This window comes from Pseudorasbora parva, chromosome 23, assembly GCF_024679245.1.
Source record: "Pseudorasbora parva isolate DD20220531a chromosome 23, ASM2467924v1, whole genome shotgun sequence".
Classification (NCBI taxonomy): Eukaryota; Metazoa; Chordata; class Actinopteri; order Cypriniformes; family Gobionidae; genus Pseudorasbora; species Pseudorasbora parva.
In genome coordinates this window covers 21683509-21704314 of record NC_090194.1, presented here as the reverse complement: position 1 = coordinate 21704314, position 20806 = coordinate 21683509, and the positions used below count along the sequence as shown (strand labels likewise).

At 39.9% G+C, this 20806-nt stretch overlaps 2 protein-coding genes across 2 annotated transcripts; one reads left to right on the top strand and one right to left on the bottom strand.

Annotated features, from left to right (window-relative positions):
- The first annotated feature begins 80 nt into the window (after positions 1 to 80).
- On the top strand, positions 81 to 7164 carry ubxn8 (UBX domain protein 8). The gene is made up of 8 exons (XM_067434081.1): positions 81 to 191; positions 1942 to 2067; positions 2152 to 2225; positions 2337 to 2459; positions 4438 to 4569; positions 6252 to 6293; positions 6417 to 6491; positions 6565 to 7164. The coding sequence occupies exons 1-8, from the start codon at positions 113 to 115 to the stop codon at positions 6733 to 6735; spliced, it is 822 nt and encodes a 273-aa protein (XP_067290182.1). The 5' UTR covers positions 81 to 112; the 3' UTR covers positions 6736 to 7164.
- A 537-nt stretch (positions 7165 to 7701) lies between these two features.
- ppp2cb (protein phosphatase 2, catalytic subunit, beta isozyme) lies at positions 7702 to 20514 on the bottom strand. The gene is made up of 7 exons (XM_067434080.1): positions 20075 to 20514; positions 13901 to 14110; positions 13647 to 13820; positions 12681 to 12770; positions 10713 to 10874; positions 10500 to 10618; positions 7702 to 8443 (listed from the first exon to the last, which is right to left on the bottom strand). Exons 1-7 carry the CDS (start codon positions 20174 to 20176, stop codon positions 8371 to 8373), a joined length of 930 nt encoding a protein of 309 aa, XP_067290181.1. The 5' UTR covers positions 20177 to 20514; the 3' UTR covers positions 7702 to 8370.
- Between the last annotated feature and the right edge of the window lie 292 nt (positions 20515 to 20806).

Genomic DNA, 20806 nt, shown 5'->3' with positions numbered 1-20806 from the left:
AGGTCTAATAAAATACTACAATATAATACAGTATGCGTATTTTTATTGTCTGGTCAGCTTTTAATTTGAAACATCTTACTTCCGTGTTGTTATTTGTATCGCTGCTGCTGACATGTCTAACAACAGATATGCTGTGTTCTGTGTTTTACTGGCGGGATTTTGCTTCATTTCATGGAAACACTCATTAATTGGTAACACGTTATTATGATATCATTATTCTGGCAATAAGTATTCTGTTTTTGAAGCAGAAAATAAAACCGAGTTTCATGGTGCTGCCTCTCACTTAGACTTGTACTCGATACAAAATGTGTGTGTGTGTGTGTGTGTGTGTGTGTGTGTGGTGTGTGTGTGTGTGTGTGTGTGTGTGTGTGTGTGTGTGTGTGTGTGTGTGTGTGTGTGTGTGTGTGTGTGTGTGTGTGTGTGTGTGTGTGTGTGTTCAAGAGTACTGACAGTTGTTTGAGGTGTGTGTTACAGGGGTTACAGATGCTCTGACAGCTGTGTGTGTGTGTGTGTGTGTGTGTGTGTGTGTGTGTGTGTGTGTGTGTGTGTGTGTGTGTGTGTTCAAGATGTACTAACAGCTGTTTGAGGTGTGTGTTACAGGGGTTACAGATGCTCTGACAGCTGTTTGAGGTGTGTGTTATAGGGGTTACACCGTTACAGATGCTCTGACAGCTGTGTGTGTGTGTTTGTGTGTGTTATAGATGTACTGACAGCTGTTTGAGATGTGTGTTATAGGGGTTACAGATGCTCTGACAGCTGTGTGTGTGTGTGTGTGTGTGTGTGTTCAAGATGTACTAACAACTGTTTGAGGTGTGTGTTACAGGGGTTACAGATGCTCTGACAGCTGTTTGAGGTGTGTGTTATAGGGGTTACACCGTTACAGATGCTCTGACAGCTGTTTGAGGTGTGTGTTATAGGGGTTACACCGTTACAGATGCTCTGACAGCTGTTTGAGGTGTGTGTTATAGGGGTTACACCGTTACAGATGCTCTGACAGCTGTGTGTGTGTGTTTGTGTGTGTTTTAGATGTACTGACAGCTGTTTGAGATGTGTGTTATAGGGGTTACAGATGCTCTGACAGCTGTTTGAGGTGTGTGTTACAAGGGTTACATATGCTCTAAGAGTCTATGTGTGTGTTACAGATACTCTGAAAGCTGTTTAGTGTATGTGCTTGTGTTGGTGTTTGTTACAGATGCTCTGACAGCTGTTTGATGTATGTGCTTGTGTTGGTGTGTGTAACAGATGCTCTGACAGCTGTTTGAGGTGTGTTAGGGGTTACAGATGCTCTGACAGCTGTTGTATGTGTGTGTTACAGATGCTCTGACAGCTGTTTGAGGTGTGTTACAGGGGTTACAGATGATGATAGCTGTTTGGTGTGTGTGTGTGTGTGTGTGTGTGTGTGTGTGTGTGTGTGTGTGTGTGTGTGTGTGTGTGTGTGTGTGTGTGTGTGTGTGTGTTTGTGTTTTTGTGTTTTTGTGGCATATGAGGAAACAAATGTGTATAGAGTTAATGACATGGGTATGACATAGGTATTACAAGGAGAGGCTGTTCCTCCCCACTTTTCAAAATGCTTATAAATCATACAGGATGAAAGACAGAAAGTAAAAATGCTTTGTTTCCTGTGATGGGTAGGTTTAGGAGCAGGGGCAGTGTAGGGGGATAAAAAAAATACGGTTTGTTTGTACAGTATAAAAACAATTACGCCTATAGAATGTCTCCATATGTCACAAAAACAAACGTGTGTGTGTGTATGTTACAGATGATTCTACAGCTATTTGTTGTGTGTTTTATAGATGCTCTGACAGCTTTTTGATGTATGTATGTGTATGTGTGTGTGTGTGTGTGTGTGTGTGTGTGTGTGTGTGTGTGTGTGTGTGTGTGTGTGTGTGTGTGTGTGTGTGTGTGTGTGTGTGTGTGTGTGTGTGTGTGTGTGTGTTACAGGTGTTACAGATGCTCTGAAGCTGGCCGGACGTGGGCTCATATTCCTGGGCATCTGCACATGGCTGATATACATGTTACCAAGGCTGAAATCGTTCTTCTTTCCAGTGTGTCAGGAGCTCCCAGACCGTACGGCCATTTTTATTTAATTTTATCGTTGTGTTATTGTCTCTGTAATGGCTTATTTTTAAGTTGACCCTTGTCATCTTTCAGGCCCACTGCATGAACCCGACAGACTGAGGCAAGAGCAAGTGAGAAGAATTCAACAACATCAACACAATGACAAGGTTCAACACAACATCTCTGCCTTTAAAAGCTAATAAATGTTCGACTCTAGGTCAGTAAATATGTTATGAATATATTCTAATAAGAAATATGCTGTTTCTCATACCATGAAGATGTCTGACTACGCTGAAAGCGTGTTAAAGCCGAGGCAGAACTTGTTGCTCCAGCAGAAAATGGAACGGTACCATCGCATGACAGGAGAGACCTGGAGGCTGACCGAGGGGTTTCCAGTAGGGGTGAGCAAACTCAAAATCATATTCACTAGTGTTTTTGTTTTGTATTTTAAAACAATTAACACAAGTCGTCACCTTTATTTACACATTATAATATATAGATTGTTTCAAAGCAGCTTTACACTGATGAACAGGAATCAATGATGCAAAAAGTTTTGATTCCGCTGTAAAGCTGCTTTACAAAGACAATAGTATTGTTCAGCTGAAGTCAGCTTAGAGTCGATTCAGTTCAGTTCTATAGAGATATGGCGCTATAGAGCACATTTAGGCCACTCCCACACGGGGGGTGATTCAATCCAACGCTCTTATTGACTTTGTATTGCATGAAGCGGCCTCCTTGTGTCATTTCTGAAAAACAGAACAATGTCTAAAAGCTTATATCTGACAAGGTGTACAGCAAACAAGCTAAAAAATACATAACTAAGTTTTTATAAGCTGTCGCCTCCAAAAAATGAACGTTTAAGGACACAAAAGTGGATACATGCAATAAGATGAAGCTTCAGCAGGAAGAATGGGTTAATTTTGGGATCCTAACATTTGCCTCAGTATGCCTACATACTGTCAGTATGCCTACATACATATTATACTGTATTTCCTGTCGCTGATTACATTCCCCTGCAGTGGGAGTAGTTCTCAGTGTGATATAGCCTGTCGCTCTTTGTCTCAATTGCCTGTATCTACTTTGTCCTTAAACGCTTTTTTTTGGGGGGTCAACAGCTTATAAAAACTTCTGAGTTTTCAGTTCAGGTGAAGCAGAGCTCGTTGACAGATTAAACTTTCGCCATATCCGGTCGGCAAAAATGAACACATCTTCCCTTCTTAAGAATGACTTCAGTGCCGTTCTTTGTTTTTTTTTCTCAGAGAAAAGCTTTACTCCAAGTCTTCCAGAGTCACACTCAAAGCTGATTCGAAAGACCGCCGTTCGCCAGTTTCTGTGTTTACTAGAAGTACGCAAACACAACTCGGCCGTTATTATGTTAAGCCCCGCCCACCGACTCTATACACGATGTGATTGGCCCGACCAGATTTTGGCTTTTACAGCTCAGAAGTGTACTGAGAGTTGCTAGATGACACTCACGGCAGATTATCTGATCTGCAGCAGATTTGCTGCTGCTAGATTTCTAGGCTAGTCGGATCCAATATAGAAGGCACAACATTGTGTCTGCAAATCACCTGAGACTTGTTTACAAACGATTCCGCAGTGAAATGAAGTGAACACACAAACGTTCTTCCCCACGTGAGCTAGAACTTCATTAAAAATAAATGAAGTATCACACATTCCTAATATTATGATCCGAAGAAAGCTTATGCAGCGACTGTGTTCTTCCACAATACCTTAAACACTTGTTTTTTGGTCAACAGCTTATAAAACTTCTGAGTTTTCAGTTCTGGGTTTTTTAGCTTGTTTTCTGTGCACCTTGTCACATATCAACATTTAGACAGTTTGTTTTTTGTTATAAGTCAGAAATGGCAAAAAAGGAGGCCACTTAACATTATAGAAAGTCAATGGAGACGGTTGGTTTGTCTACCCTGTCACGGTCTTCTGGATCACTAGAAAGCTACAGGCAGGTGATGCGGATGCAATGAGACCTGCTTTCCTGTTTGTTCATGTGACGTTTGGTATAAAGCATATTAATAGTAGTTATGGCTGACTACAAATAGAGCATTTCAATAATGGCCTTGGTAACAGAAAACTTTCACGTGATACACTGCATTGGCTCCAAGTACGTGTCCATCTGAGTCTAAGACTGGTGTCCAATCCTGCTCCTGGAGGACCACTTTTCCGCAGAGTTCAGCTCAACCCGTTACACACCTGAACTGGATAATCAAGCTCTTACTCGGCATGCTAGAAACTTCCAGGCACTAGTTTTGGAGTTTAACTCTGCTGGAGGAGGATTGGACACCCTTGATCTAAGATGCCTGACACTTTGACCAGTGCAACATAGAATTTTACTAAGAGAACCTGCATTTTGTGGTTCAGGGGGAAGAGGATCAGATGTTTCTTGACGTCAATGCAGACGAGATTCCTAATCAGGGAGCTAGAAGGAGACGGAAGCTGCTGCAGACTGTCTCTCCAAATCTCATCCAAAAGGAAGCGCCCAAGCAAAAAAAGGTGGGAAACAATTCATTTGTTTTTTTTAAAATGGTGCTTTAAAGCAGTGGTTGTCATATCGGTCCTGGAGGCACCCCAGCCCTGCACATATTTTAGGTCTCCATTAAAGGTGTCATGTACTGGCTTTTTTTCTTTTTTTATACTGTTGTCTAAAGTCAACTAATGACGTTCGTGTGGTTTTTACATTCAAAAACATCATAACTAATAAGAAATAGGCTATATTCTACACTGGTTTTGAGGCTGTCTTCTAAACGCTGGGTTTTGATAGGTGTGGCGAAATAGAGACTTGGAAGTAGACGCCCACAGCTAGGATTGGAGAAGATTTGCATATTAAATGAGCTTCAGCTCCGCTGTCATATATAGCCCCTGTCAGTTCAGTTCACATGAGGGAGAGATTATTTTGAAAGCGGCAACTGCAACTTGTCTTTATCAAACAAACACAGTTATTTATTTCTCATCCACCCACGATTGTATCACATGACACCCACACGATTGGTCGATATAAGCATGAACACACACATACACACACGTGCACGCCCAGATCAAGAAAGAATTTCTGCCTACGCCGTACGTTTTGGTAGGTCTGGAAAACACACAGCCCCTGGACTACTATTAGGCCTACATATAAAAAATATGTTTTACTCACATAAGTTTGTTGCACAATTCCTGTCGGATCCTAACCTGAGAAGCCTGACCCACATCAAGATGTTTGGTCTGGAAACTCACCATTGACAGGGCTCAATCCGAGGGGCGCGATAAATGGTTGTCTTTCAAACTCCCTCTGCACGGCATGCACGCAATAGGATAGAGCTACAACCAACCTGAGCAACGAAGGTGAAGCAGAGCTCGTTGACAGATTAAACTTTCGCTGTATCTGGTCTGCAAAACTCAGAACACATCTTCCTTTTTAAGAATGACTTCAGTGCAGTTCTTTTTTTTTTCCTCAGAGAAAAGCTTTACTCCAAGTCTTCCAGAGTCACAGTCAAAGCTGATTCGCACGATGACATAGAAATGAAGCCCACAATCGTTTTCTGGGCCTGGTGTATACAACAGCTTTTCTTTGACTAAAAAGGAAGTTTTCAACTCTGAAACTTACAGGATAATCTTATATCCCCATGACCTTTTATATATCAAGAGCTCAAGGGAAAGTTTACTTCTCATTTCATCACCCCTTTAAGCTTGGTACATTTGATCGTTTTCTTGTGGTGGCAAGATCAAGAACAAAGTTCGTTCTGGCCAGTACACTCCATACTTCACGAGAAAAGCAGGTGCCGAACAACTCCGTTTCAGCGCATTAACCCCGCCCACTTTACGTTTTTGACCAAACACACAATTGTTCTCGGACACCCGCGAGACTCCTAAACCAGGTCTGCGAGAACAAAATGATGCCGTTTTGTTTGCGCAGCTCTGGGAGTGATAACTTTTTTCTTTGTTCTTGTGGCATATGTAACAGCCTTTATCAAAAACACCTAATTTAGTTCTTGCAGTCTCTACTAACAAGCTGATGAGTTGAATCAGGTGTAATAAATGAGGGAGATACACAAAATGTGCAGGTATGAAAGCTAATGCTCTAAAGGAGTCCTTAAGCGCAGGTTTAGATTTAGGTAGGACTTTTAGAAACTTGTGTACTACTGCATTATGGACCTGTGTGGAAGAAATGTGTTTTTTTCTTTCCATTAAAGGTCATAGTTTTGCCCGACGAGCCGTCAGTGGACACCAAGGGGGTGAGTGTGCCAACAGCTCCTACATATGATCCAGAGAAATAAAAACTGGAATAATAAGTGGCATTTTTCTTCTGTAATGCCATGTATTTATAGTTACATCTCTGCTCTGCAATGCACTGACAGGTTGTAAAAATAGCTCTAAGATGTCCAAGCAGAAGAACAATCCATCGGCGATTCCTCAAAACCTGGAGCTCGATGGTAAGTCCTTCCCCATTAGTCGTCTGCTTTGACTAGAAAACATGAAAAGGTAATATTATCTTCTGTTCTTTAGCTCCTTCTTGACTGGATGATGAAGACAGGATACCCTCCTGCTCTCTACACGCTGTGTACGTCCTACCCCAGGAAAACACTGCTGATGGCTGCAGACGTGAGCCTGGAGCAGGCTGGGATTCTCACAGACACACTGCTGCACGTGGAGGAGAAGGAGCCAGCTGTTACCTAAAAGCACTTCTGGTTTTGAAATGCTTTTATGGGACTGAATGGATGCTGTAACATCGTGCACCAGTCAACATGACATCATTCTCTACATCTGACAGAATTGGGATGCTAACTTTTGCAATTCATATGGATGAATCTTACAAGTCTGTATGTAGATCTTAGTTTTTCTTTAATACATGAGAATAATTCTGTCCAGCAATGTTTTTTTTTTTTTGTAATCAGCAAAAAAATACCTTATTGTATAAATGCATAATTTTATTTGAGGCTATGGGGGTTGTTAGGGTGACAGGGCAGAATTCTCAGGTAGTTTATATTAAAGCCACAGATTGGTACATTTGTTTTATTACCTAAATGTCCACCTGAAAGAACCTGAATGTCCATGCCATTTTGATCAAATAAATGAAGGTGAGAATAAGAGACCTTCTCAAAAACATGTTTTCTTTGTAATCTTTCTACAAAATGTATTAACTTGCCCAACTCTGAAGCAACTTTTGCTTTTAAGTGTTATAGGTGGTGCAGCCTTTCTAAAACCTGCCACTTGTGCACACAGTAATGTTGGTTAATAGTTAATGTTTATAGCAATGTTAGAACTGAAAAGTAGTGTCACCTTCAGGATGTGAAGTTCTGGACAGTGACAGTGTTTACCTTAAACAGGAACCAAATAATCAGACCAAAGAACTACAAAGCGATGTGATTTTTGCTTGCAAAAGTGTATTTTCTCAGAAGAATACATGGATATTTCAGACCATCTGTAGAATGGAGAAAGAAGCTCTCTGCAGCCAGATAGTGTAGTGTCAAATGATAACCAAAGAGAACAAGGACCTGCACCACTCCAGTAAAGAAAACTTCTTAATGGAAACTACAAAAATAAAAGTTTCTGAATATATGGGTTCAGATTACACAAGTATTGTTTCACTCTCAAAGACAAAAATCCTCAATTAGCAATGTCAATAAAAGCACAACTAGTGTGTGATTTTTGGAGTAGCTTGCGATTAAAAGTACTTTATTAGTTCAAATACACCAAAGAGGCTATCACTTATTAACAAATACACAGAAGACGGGAACACAAAAGAAAAGAAAATGGTAAGATTAGACAAAGAGGGACAGTCAGATAAAGTCCATGTACACTTGTGTATTCACTCCCAGAATGGAAGAGGCACATCCTTCGGTTTCAACATTCTTTCCCGATAGGATTTTTTTTGTGGTTTTTTTGGTGAATACAGAGGAAAGAATGTCTGCTTGTGCACTTGTATAAAATATTACCGTTTTTCACATGCCTGGCATTGCCAACGTAAAGGATATTTTTTTTCCAGTGATACTGTGAGAGAAAGCTAGTCACTTGCTTATTTTTTTTACTCAGAGAAATTTACAATTCAAGAACGAAGGGAACATCTCTATTCATTGTATACAGCAGGCAATTTGCACTAAAGGCTAAAACGAGACACTTTGTAGCAGTACTGAGACAGAGCGATCGGATTTGGGCATTAAATGCTTGTATGGCACATTTTGGTCCGTGTTAGTGTTGTGTCAGAACATTTCCCCCATTTTATATACACATAGGATGAATAGATGTATGCATGTTTGGAATTGTCAATTTTTCGTGTGCATCAGAGGTCTTTGGAGGCAGGCCAGTGCTCGCTTATAGGAAGTAGTCGGGAGTGCGGCGGGTAACGTGGGGCTCTCCGCGTCGAGGAGCTGGATCAAACTGAAGGCTGAGGAAAAAAGAAAATCTAAATCAATCTCATGAAAACCTATCCTGTCACATTTCACTCAAAATGTGTACTCAATTAGTAAGTAAACTCAATTAGTAAGAAATAGTATATTGCAGAATGCATGAAAATGAAGCATCATTTCAGGACTACTAAGATTTTTTTTGTATACCACAGAAGTTACTTAAACTGTAATTCATCAACTGGCCACTAGGGACAGGCTGCAGAAAGAGCAGAATCTCATTGAGCCCCATGTTAAAATGCCAAACCTTAACAGCAGAAAAACGTCTTTACAGGCTGGTACAATTTGTGGTTTTTGGTGTACATGGCAAACTTTGCCCTTCATGACAACTGTGAGGGGGGTGAATTTTTCTCTTTTCCTAACTAATTCATTTACATTATATAAAGCCTTAAAGGCGTGGCCACTTTGAGTGACAGTGAGTGATCAGCTGTCTGTTAGTCATCACGTCACCTCAGCTCCGCCTACGTCTCGCCTCTTTGCCCATTTTCTGTTATCTGAGTGTGATACGCTGCCAAGATGGCAACGGTCAAAACTGCTCTTCAGAATCCATATCCATTTATACAGCGCAAGACTGTTTGCATTGCAGCAATATGGTTCATGGTTCAATTGCCTGTATATTGTACTATTTTACAGGCTCCTAACTTTGTTTTTGAGACTCCTACACGCATTTACATGTTTACATGCATCCAATATCAAATTATTTTTTATTTATCTCATTATATACACTGCAGCATCAGCACTTCTCTCATACCCCTTTTCCACCAAGGCAGTGCTGGTGCTAGTTCGGAGTCAGAGCCTAGTTTCAAATTTTGAATTTTTTCAAAAAAAAAAAAAATTTGTTTCCATACCCAAAGCACCAGCTCCGAGCCAGGAAAAGTGGTTCTTAAGTAGCACCAAAACATTGCTGGGCTAGAAGTAAGAACCGATTACGTCAGGCGCTAGGGGCGGGGTCATCAAGATGAACACAAACTTGAGATCACCATTTTTTAAATAGCAGCTAATGGAGATAATATCTGCTGCTTGTTTGTAATCACCGTCTATACAAATTACGGTGAACTGCATGAATGCGTTGGATTTGCTGTGTTTTGATGCCGATGATTTATGTGAATCAATAGTAACGCACGTTCACTATTGTTGATGGAAGCTTGTTCAAGATACATCTGCGCTGTGCAGCCCAACCACAATATGACATCAAAGTAACAACAAGAGCAAATATCTGTATTTTGATATCATATGTGGATCGGTCCACGCAGCGTCGATGCATCTAGAACATACCTGATGTGTGTGTTTCCAGCTGCTCTGTTAGCGTTGCTAAGAAAGACGTATACAGTGACGTAAGACCAACCTCTGTTGTGGCTCTAAGTATGTGGGAAAGAAAACGTTTCTTAGAAGGCTCCTCAGTCAAACCAACTATGAACTGGCACTAGCACTGGCTCTGAACTAGCACCCGGTTCATTCTGGAAAAGGGGTATCAGTGTCTGAAATGTCTCGATAAAGGAGTAAGTCTAAACATTCTAAACCCCTGTTTCCCAAGAGCCTGCTCTGCTCTTATTGGTTAGATGGTCCAGTCAGTTGTGATTGGTCTACTTGGTCTGATGGCTCAATCTGATGTAATCATGAACAGCATGTTGCTTTTCAGCCAATGAAGAGCATAGGTGGTCATTTGTTACAAATCCACATAAATGTGTTGCAGATGCAAGACTGGAATTGCTGATGACTAGTTTCAGTAGTTCAGAATCACTTCTTTTTGTAGGAGACAATAGCTTCAGAACTTGATCTTTAAAACTTTGCAGACATTACATTCACAAACAGCTATATTACGCTCTACATGAAGGGTCATTTACAAAAAAGCATAATACGGGGCACTTCAATAGCCATGAAAATCATGTCACTATATGAAGATAATGCCACAAAGGTGGAAAATCTTTATATTCCTAGAAATAGGCTTCATTTTCATTTTTAGTAAAACCATTAATTAACTGGTCAGACTTGTTCTTGACATCACACTTTATGATTTTCATAATAAGTGTAACTTACAACGAATATTTAAGGGTATCATCTAGTTCCATAATAGCTGCCTGGTTTCCACAGCGATAGCAGTAGTTTGGCGCACTGAAGATAGTGACAACGTTCCTATCATGACACCAGTTGTAACCCTGAAAAAAAAAAAAAATAGTAGTGGTTTTATATGATCTGATCTAAATTTTCATTCCACTGAAGGGTTTTAAAAAGTTGAATTGTGGCTCTCACCTCCATGACCAGCTGATGGGCACGGGACACCAGCGTGAGGCCGTTAGCGTGGTTAAAGGTCTCAGAAATATCTTGTCCAAAGGTGTAACCAGCTCCTCGTGGAGAGATTCCCCAGCCACCACGATCATCAGGGTCTGACCACAGCAGGTCACACATGGGTCCCTGAAACACACACACACACACACACACACTGATTTACAGCCAATCCCCTCAAACCAGTGAAAGCACTCATGAGAATGTGTTTTATAGATGCCATATATCTTAAACTTAGTTTAATTACTCTTGACATTTACAAGTACAGCTGGTATCTTGGTTACTTCATCTGAAGAGCTAATGAAAGTTGAAGAGACAAGGTTCTACAGGTCTGCACGGTCACAAGAGTTCAGCTCAACACCCATGAATCTGATTTGGATAAGAGCAGTTGAAAGCCCATAATGTACTGCAGGTGACAGTGAATGAGTGTGACCTACAGACGCTTCATCCATTTTGCCTCACAGCAGTGGCGACTAGAGCTGTACAGTGCGTTTACCAGATTGAATGACTAGACACATTTTACCTGAGAATTTCAGTTATGAAGTTGTGTCCTGTATTTCTGTTGACTATTCAAATCAGAACTAGGGATGCCAATTAATTACTTAGAGCAAATTGCATTGTAGGGTTGTCAAAGGTATGTGTGTGATGCTTTAAGTGAAATCACCTCTGCTCTGACTGGCCATTGTGCTTAGCCTGACAAGCCAGACCCACATCAAGATGTTTGGTCTGGAAACTCACCATTGACAGGGCTCAATCCGAGGGGCGGGATAAACGGTTGTCTTTCAAACTCCCTCTGTACGCGATAGGATAGCGCTACAACCTACCAGAGCAGGGGTCTCCAACCTTTTTTCATTTGAGAGCTACTTTTTAAAAATGAAAGTCGTTGAGAGCTACTCATGTTATACAATACTTAAAACTCTTAAATAATGAATCATAATTGTCATATTAACTATCCAAACTGTTTTACACCTGAAAGAGTGCAGTAGAAGTTCCAGTAGTCGGTACCAACACCATAAAGATTTTACGGTACATTACCCATTTTGGTACCACAGCAAAATGTTTTTTTAATTTTTTTTATTTAACTATTTTTTTAAAAATCTATTAAATTTAATTATTTCATTTCATTTCATTTATGCATTTGGCAGACGCTTTTATCCAAAGGGACTTACATTGCATTCAAGGTACACATTTGACATTTTTGTCAATTCTTGCTTTCCCTGGGAATCGAACCCATGACCTTGGCGTTGCTAGCGCCATGCTCTACTCATTGAGCTACAGGAAAGACTTATTTGCGATGATAATTATTTTCAGATATCAAAACGACACTAGGGGCGGTGCCGCACTGGGCAAGTGATGTAAACTGCATTATGCCTGAACACTGGTAACATAGACAATCGCAGCAAGCCTATTACTAATTCTTATTAATCTAAATAAATCTACTGCAAGATATAAGAGCTTGTTACTGGGACGTAACAGACCAGTGTATTTTGTATCACTAGTGAAGTGTCCGTTTCTGAAGCATATAAGCCAGGGGTGTCCAAAGTCGGTCCTGGAGGGCCAGTGTCCTGCAGATTTTAGCTCCAACTTGCCTCAACACACCTGTCTGGAAGTATCTAGTATGCCAAATAAGACCTTGATTAGCTGGTACAGGTGTGTTTAATTGGGGTTTAAGCTAAACTCTGCAGGACAGGAGCAGGATTGGACACCTCTGATACAAGCCCTGCCGTATGCGGCGAGCCGCTTCGAGATTCCTGCCTTTATTAGAGAGAAGAATATGTTTAGCCCCCTCCCACTGAAGCTTTGAATATTTGGTGTTGATTACCACCAAAGGTTCGAAGCTCAAAAAAATGGCATTGGGACCAGCCATACGTCACACACTGATCCCCCCTTTCTTAAAGCCACTGGATGCAGGATGAGACCTGTGGTTATACTGACCTCATGTGGCACCTCCTGCAGACGATCTAGAGCACGAATGTGATCCAGTGTGTCTATGGACGGAGAGAGACCACCATGCAGGCAGAAGATCTGACAGATAGAGAGCAAAAGGTATAACAGTTATTGACGACCATCAGCAGGTGTAAAAGCATTCTACGGCAGAGAAGTTGGTATTATTCTTAAAGGGTTAGTTCACCCAAAAATGAAATGTGTGTCATTAATGACTCACCCTAATGTCTTTCCACACCCGTAAGACCTCCGTTCATCTTCAGAACACAGTTTAAGATATTTTATATTTAGTCCAAGAGTGTATCCAAGTGTATGCACACTATACTGTCCATGTCCAGAAAGCTAATAAAAACATCATCAAAGTAGTCAATATGTGACATAGTTATTTGGAATCTCTTGAAGCATCGAAAATACATTTGTCCAAAAATAACAAAAACTACGTCAGCATCAGTCTTCTCTTCCGCGTTTGTTTTTAAACCTCAAATAAAGATTAAAACGGCCATGAATCAGTGAATCGATCAAAGATTCGGATTGTCAATGTCATGTGATTTCAGCAGTTTGACAGTTTGACTTGTGGGCTAAACTGCTGAAATCACGTGGCATTGGCAATCCGAATCATTGATCGATTCACTGATTCATGGCCATTTGAATCTTTATTTGAGGTTTAAACACAAACACGGAAGAGAAGACTTATGCTGAATAAAGTCGTAGTTTTTGTTACTTTTGGACCAAAATTCATTTTGATGCTTCAAGAGATTCTAACCAACCAACTGATGTCACATATGGACTACTTTAATTATGTTTTTATTCCCTTTCTGGACATGGACAGTACAGTGTGCATAGACTGAATACAGGTGTGCAACGACATTAAGGTGAGTCATTAATGACATCTATTTCATTTTTGGGTAAACTAACTCTTTAATATTGTGCATTTCCCAGAAGAGGAGGATTCCTCACCTGTCCATCCACCAGTGCTGTGAGGGGTAGGTAGTCAAAGAGGTCTGTGAAATACTTCCAGACGTTTGCATTGCCATATTTCCTCAAGCACTCGTCATAGAAACCGTACACCTGTGTGATCTGTCTGCTCTCGTGGTTACCTCGCAATATCGTGATGCGTTCTGGATAGCGAACCTACAAATCAAGTAGACAAATGGAGTGTCAAGTCTAAAATGTTTGCAAGACCATCATCATAGCAAATATAGTAAATGTACCTTTAGTGCAACAAGAAGTGTGACTGTTTCCACTGAGTAATATCCTCTGTCTACATAGTCGCCCATAAACAGGTAGTTGGTGTCAGGTGACTTCCCACCAATTCTAAAGAGCTCCATCAGATCATGAAACTGGCCGTGCACATCTCCACACACTGTGACGGGGCAGCGCACCTCCTGTACATTCGACTCCTTAGTGAGAATCTCTTTAGCCTGCGGATGTAAGAAGGACAGTGTATCAGTCACAGTAAGAGTACAGGGGCCTCATGTGTAAAACCTTTCGTAGATTTCGCCCTAAAAGCGTGCACACGCAAAAAGGTTTTCAGATTTATGCAATACGCCAGTACCTGCGCAAAATTCCCTATATATCTATATATGGAGTTGCAACGCCTATGATTTACTATGCACAACATCATCTGCATTTCTGCATATTCCCATCTACATGATGCCACATTTAACAGTACAAGACATGAGGATAATGAGACAGACTATAAATGCCATTTTGTGCAATCGCATTACAAAAAAACAATTATTATCCTTGTCTTGTTTTAGAATAAATAAAAACTACAACAAAATACCCATAAAAGCCATCTAAAGTATTTTCAGAGTAAACATACTTTTTAAACGTGCAAATCTTACCGTTTCCTTCAAATTCTATCCTTCAAATACAGTGGTATTTTTCATAATGTTGTGAAGATCAAAGGAGGAGCTATCATTAGGATACTGTCTGTCATCAACAGCAACATGACATCAACAGCACACCTCCGTGCAGCAGCGGTTGTACAGTACTGTCATCGAACCTTTTCAAAACGCCCAATGGACAGTTCGACCACCGAACGAATCCAGCAGTGTCTGCCATAACATCAAGTCAATCATTTATTGCTCTCGAAAGAAATATTTTCTCAGAACACTAGTTCTGTAATTTAAAGAGGAATTATAATGTGCCTAGAACTCTGTCATAATTTGTAATTAACTTTTGGATAATGACTAGGGATGCACAGATACCACTTTTTTCAGACCAAGTACAAGTACTTACATTTGGGTACTTGCCAATACCGAGCACTAATACGAGTACTTAAAGGATTAGTTCACACAAAAAAGAAACTGTTTCAAACCGTTATGAGTCAGCAACTGCCAAACTGCTGAAATTGGCGATCCGAATCGATACACTGATTCATAAACGTTCGAATCTTTGTTTTGAAATCGGCACATCACTATACAAGTTGTTATTTAGTTTTTTTGCCCACAAAAACTATTCTTGTCGCTTCATAAAAGTATTGTAGAACCCTGTAGTGAGATGGGCTTTGTAACGACGTCTTTAGTGCCTTTTATGGGTCTTGAGAGAGGAAATTACATTGCTTTCAATGACAGATTTTCCAAGCCATCGGATTTCAACAAAAATTTCTTCATTTGTGTTCCGAAGATGAACGGAGGTCTTACAGGTGTCGAACGACATTAGGGTAAGTAATTATTGACAGAATTTTCATTTTTGGGTGAACTAACACTTTAATAATACCATTATAGTTCTTCTAGCAATGTTTTATTTTCATCAGATGTTTTTCCCTTTATGACTGTAACAAAGTAAATATTTGATGCTTTTGCTGACATTTTAACATTCAACTGGGTGAAACTCGGAGATGTTAACATGAGAATCAAAGCCTAATTAAATCTGTATCGCCGACTATAACTTTTTGCGCGTTTCAGCATCCGAAGACGTATTGCCAATAAGTGGTATTTGGTGTGGTTGTATTGGAGTAGTTTTACTTGAGGACAGACAGTATCGGACCGACACCCAAGTACTGGTATTGGTGCATCCCTAATAATGACTATGTCATTTGTAAAAAAATAAAAAAAGTGTTGTACTGTTGTACTGATAAAGGCATTCAGTGGGTCAAAGTCATGCCTAGCCTGTGCTAGGCGTTACGCTCACAGACCACTGGCTGAACACCTGATGTATATAGCACGTTTAACTGGAAACTGGATTTTTTTTCAATTGGTTGAATTCTACAGGATGTCCGGAAGACGTGAGTATTGCTTTCTTTAACGGTACGCCTTGAAAAAAAAGATGCCATGACACTACATACATCATATATAGGGCTGCACGATTTGGTGAAAATATATAATTGCGATTATTCTGGGTAAAATTGCGATTGCGATTTAAAATGCGATTATTGTTATTATAATTTTTTACACATGAAAAGTGCGTTATTTTTGTAATATTTTACAGAAAACTTATTTTACAAAAGAAAAAGAAACTGCTGGGTTACCTATTAATATATAGACAGCCTATGACTAAAAAAAAACATTAGAAAGGTCTAAGCCTAAGGAGTTATTCTTAAAGTCTGTCTTTAATATGAAATATGAACCTCTTGTGCATCCACTGTGGGGGAAAAAACTCCTGTACATTGAGGAAAAACATGGATTGTCCAACAAATTTATAATTTTTAAAGTTTATTAAGTTTTAAAATGAATTAAGCATTATTGATGACCCACAAGTTTTTAATTCATACTGAAAGCCAGAGGGCGCCCTCGAGCGGAAAACACCACATTTGCCTTTAGAGAAGTAATTGACGTTAGTTTTCAGGAAATCACCATGATGTGAAGCTAACGCTGTAAACAGAAGATAGAGACGCTTTGATTAAACATGACGACAATAAACACAACTGCAGCAAAATATGGTGTATTTGAGTTCTTCAATCCGTCGAGGGTATTTTCATAATAATAAAGTGTTTTATAATGCAGTGCTGATTGACATAGAATGCTATAAAATAACACATCGTCTGCCTCACTCTGAGAAGCCACATCAGCTCACAAACACTCGACTGACGATATAAAGTGAGGTAAAACATGTTATTAAACGTTGTCTTTTGTTGAACAGGTTTATAAAACGCTTCACTAGTTTGTGAAGATGTTTGACACGTGTTGCTTTTTTAAACGCACGTTATAAGGGACTCAAACTCGCAGTCTTTCAGACGGAGCAGCGTTTATCACAGAGCTGCTCTTCGCTAACACACTGGGCATTTATTTATTTCATTAAAATCACAGCCTTTGAGCTTTCATAATCGCACACAAGCCAAATTGCGATTGCGGTTCGATTTCGATTAATCGTGCAGCCCTAATCATATACTTACACTCACCTAAAGGATTATTAGGAACACCTGTTCAATTACTCATTAATGCAATTATCTAATCAACCAATCACATGGCAGTTGCTTCAATGCATTTAGGGGTGTGGTCCTGGTCAAGACAATCTCCTGAACTCCAAACTGAATGTCAGAATGGGAAAGAAAGGTGATTTAAGCAATTTTGAGCGTGGCATGTTTGTTGGTGCCAGACAGGCCGGTCTGAGTATTTAACAATCTGCTCAGTTACTGGGATTTTCACGCACAAGCTTTTCTAGGGTTTACAAAGAATGGTGCGAAAAGGGAAAAACATCCAGTATGCGGCAGTCCTGTGGGCGAAAATGCGTTGAAGACTGGAAAAATGTGGCCTGGTCTGATGAGTTTTGATTTCTGCTGAGACATTCAGATGGTAGAGTCAGTATTTGGCGTAAACAGAATGAAAGCATGGATCCATCATGCCTTGTTACCACTGTACAGGCTGGTGGTGGTGGTGTAATGGTGTGGGGGATGTTTTCTTGTCACACTTTAGGCCCCTTACTGCCAATTGGGCATTGTTTAAATGCCACGGCCTACCTGAGCATCGTTTCTGACCATGTCCATCCCTTTATGACCACCATGTTCCCATCCTCTGATGGCTACTTCCATCGTTGGGGCGGCAGTGGCTCAGTGGTTCATGCAGGTTGTCTACAAACCGAAAGGTTGGTGGTTCGATCCCCGGTTCCACCTGACCAAGTGTCGAGGTGTCCTTGAGCAAGACACCTAACCCCAGCTGCTCCTGATGAGCTTTACATGGCAGACATCGCAGTCGGTGTATGAATGGGTGAATGTGAGGCAAAAATGTAAAGCGCTTTGGATGGCCATAGGGTCTGTTAAAAGCGCTATATAAATGCAGTCCATTTACTTCCAGTAGGATAATGCACCATGTCCTAAAGCTTGAATCATACCAAATTGGTTTCTTGAACCGAAGAACTAAGAACATTTTAGTACAGTGAACTCTTGAACTAAGTTCACTGTACTAAAATGGCCCCCACAGTCACCAGATTTCAACCCACTAGAGCATCTTTGACTCAAAACTATGGATGCCCCGACCGCATGCATACGAGTCAAAAGAAGTAAACTTTTCAAGGTTGTACGCTCGCATCCATGTAAAAAAAAAAATGAAATAAAAAAAACCTGAAGTATACTTTAAGCTTAAGAAGGAGCCATAAACAGCCTTATTCCACAACTGACGGACCAGGACTGCTTTAGACAATTTCCACACTCATTAATGGTGTTTGATAAAGCAAGAGGAACTATTACACTCATTTAGTGACTTTAACAAACAGAGCACCAATTGCCTGGGCATGAACTCATGGGTCTTATTCTGGTCCACACAAGTCAAGCACCATTCAAACTTTGAGTATGCAGTTATAACTACACTGTGAACACAATCTCACTAACACAAAACTGCACTTCTGACACATCCTGCCTTTATTGAAATGATGCTGAATTGAGAATAAAAAGACAGGCTGCTTCTATAAAGAACTGTCTGAGTGATTGTCTGAAGTTAATAGACCATGCTGACATGTAACATGAAATAACATGAAATATTAAAAGACACCACAGTACTTATCTGATGGACATGCATGTTTGTGCGCTCTGTATCGCTGTGAAATCAAATCAATACCTGCAGCGAGAACAACCCCCATCACCATGGAGACAATTTGAGTGTGTTTCCATAGAGACCTTTGGTCTCATGTCTATTTAGTACAGTAGGAAACAGTTTAGTAGGTTTTATTTATATATATAATGCTATATATATATATATATATATATATATATATATATATATATATATATATATATATATATAGTACATGTGATGCAGCTTGCGATGCAGCAACCAAAGGCGTTTGTCTGATATTCTTAGAAAGGCATCAAAACAAAAGAGATCATGACGTGAAAGGATCATTTATATGAAGACTATTTGCCAACTCAATGAAAAAGACATTTCTCATTCAAAACTTCCGAATGGCAAGTTGTGACAGTTATGAAACACACCTCTTTGGGTTTCTATATTAAGCAATACCTCAATATCATCATATCATAATGGATAAGATTATTTTTAACTTTCTTGTATTATTTTAGGCCTTTAGTTATATCAAACAGATGACCACGCAATGTTTTGGTAAATCTTCAGATCTTCTCAGGACTTATTCAACAGAGCCTAGATCCATGGAGTCATAGTGACATCAGACAGATGTGAGGTAACATCGGGGTCACATGTAAACAACAGTGTAGTGAGTGTAAACAGAAGCAACTAGACCGTCTCCACTGGATGTTACTATTTAACCAAACAGGCAGTCAATTTCAAGTTATATAGACTGCAATAACAACAAAAAAAGACATTTATGTAACAAAGACTGACATATGACACATACACTGACAGGTGTGGGCTATGGTGTTACATCAGTCAAAATTATGCTACAATAACTTTAACACCATCGCATTACATTCTATTAAATGTACAGAGACAAAAAAAGCAAATCAGGAGCATCATTTTGAGAGGTCCTCGACACGTTTTGGTGAGCAATATGAGAATTATTAAATCGCCAAGATAGATCTCCACTAACTTAGTCATTATGGGATACCTCCTGTAGATAGAATTTCTAGACAACATCTGTGAGCAGGTTACAAAAGTACTAAGGAGTTCTCTATTCTATTACTGTAACGTAAGTATAACAATATACTTATGTTGAAGATTTATAGCGAACTTCCTCTCGTTTAAAAAAATAATCAAAACAGTTAGTATTTATACTATGCTACAATTAAGAATACAATAAGTTACGTTAAAGTAACTGCTAAAATGTCTATATCAGTGTATGTTTAAATGTAAATCCCATTAGTTGCATCAAAATTGTTTTGAATTGATATGATACTAGATGCCTAACGTTACATTTTATTTTCTAAAAGAGCGCTCATTAACGTCAAATGTTACGTTTATTAGAATCGTTTAACGTTTATTAAATTATAAACATTAGCTAACGTTAATGATAAAACACGAGATTTTCTTTACCTTCTCGCAGAGTGTTCTCACTTGGTTCTCGGTCAGCTGTTTGCACTCGTTCAGCTGTTCGACCCATTGGTCTAATTCTTTCGTGAACGTTTTATCATCCATCACCGGCGCTATTCTGCAGTAATTCTCACGGATTCTTCGGTAATTAAATCAGCAGTGAGTGCGCGCGCACTGAACACTGCCACACTCACGCGCTGGGCCGACGCGAAGCAACTCGGATCTGTTCAACTCGGATATCAGCTCATTAGACACCAAATGCCGTGTCACGGTGTTTTTTAAATCTAGGCTTGGTGGAAACGGATATCTGTCCTTTCACGGTATCTGGAATCAGTCGTTAAGGAATTTTCCGTTGACTCGTCTCGCTTCCGACCTTCCTCATAAACGCGCTGTGTAATGGCCGCTGCTGTGCGTTCGCCGCCCGTGACGTCATTAGAAAGGCATTCCACCGAACGCTCTGCTGCCCCTTGTGCCAGGAAGACCACGGACAGCTCAGAAATGAAAGATAGATTTGAATAGATTTGTAACATTTTTTTCAATGAAGACTGTACAGTGGGAAAACTATTGGACATCACATACATATCTGCATCTAATAATAATAATAATAATAATAATGCATAATGTAAAGCAGTTAGTTATCCCTCGTGAGTCATTTCTAAACACCACTAAGCAGAGTATTACTGTTAGTTATGTAAAATACATGGTGTGGCTGGACTTACCAATGCCATAATAATG

Bases quoted from the DNA above. Each gene is read 5' to 3' on its own strand.
- ppp2cb (XM_067434080.1), bottom strand. From the start codon at position 20,176: ATGGATGATAAAACGTTCACGAAAGAATTAGACCAATGGGTCGAACAG. The intron at 14,111-20,074 runs GTAAAGAAAATC...TTACATCCGCAG, and splicing joins TGAGAACACTCTGCGAGAAG to GCTAAAGAGATTCTCACTAA. The intron at 10,875-12,680 runs GTCAGTATAACC...TGTGTGTTTCAG, and splicing joins TGCAGGAGGTGCCACATGAG to GGACCCATGTGTGACCTGCT.
- ubxn8 (XM_067434081.1), top strand. From the start codon at position 113: ATGTCTAACAACAGATATGCTGTGTTCTGTGTTTTACTGGCGGGATTT. The intron at 2,068-2,151 runs GTACGGCCATTT...GTCATCTTTCAG, and splicing joins GTGTCAGGAGCTCCCAGACC to GCCCACTGCATGAACCCGAC. The intron at 2,226-2,336 runs GTTCAACACAAC...CATACCATGAAG, and splicing joins AACATCAACACAATGACAAG to ATGTCTGACTACGCTGAAAG.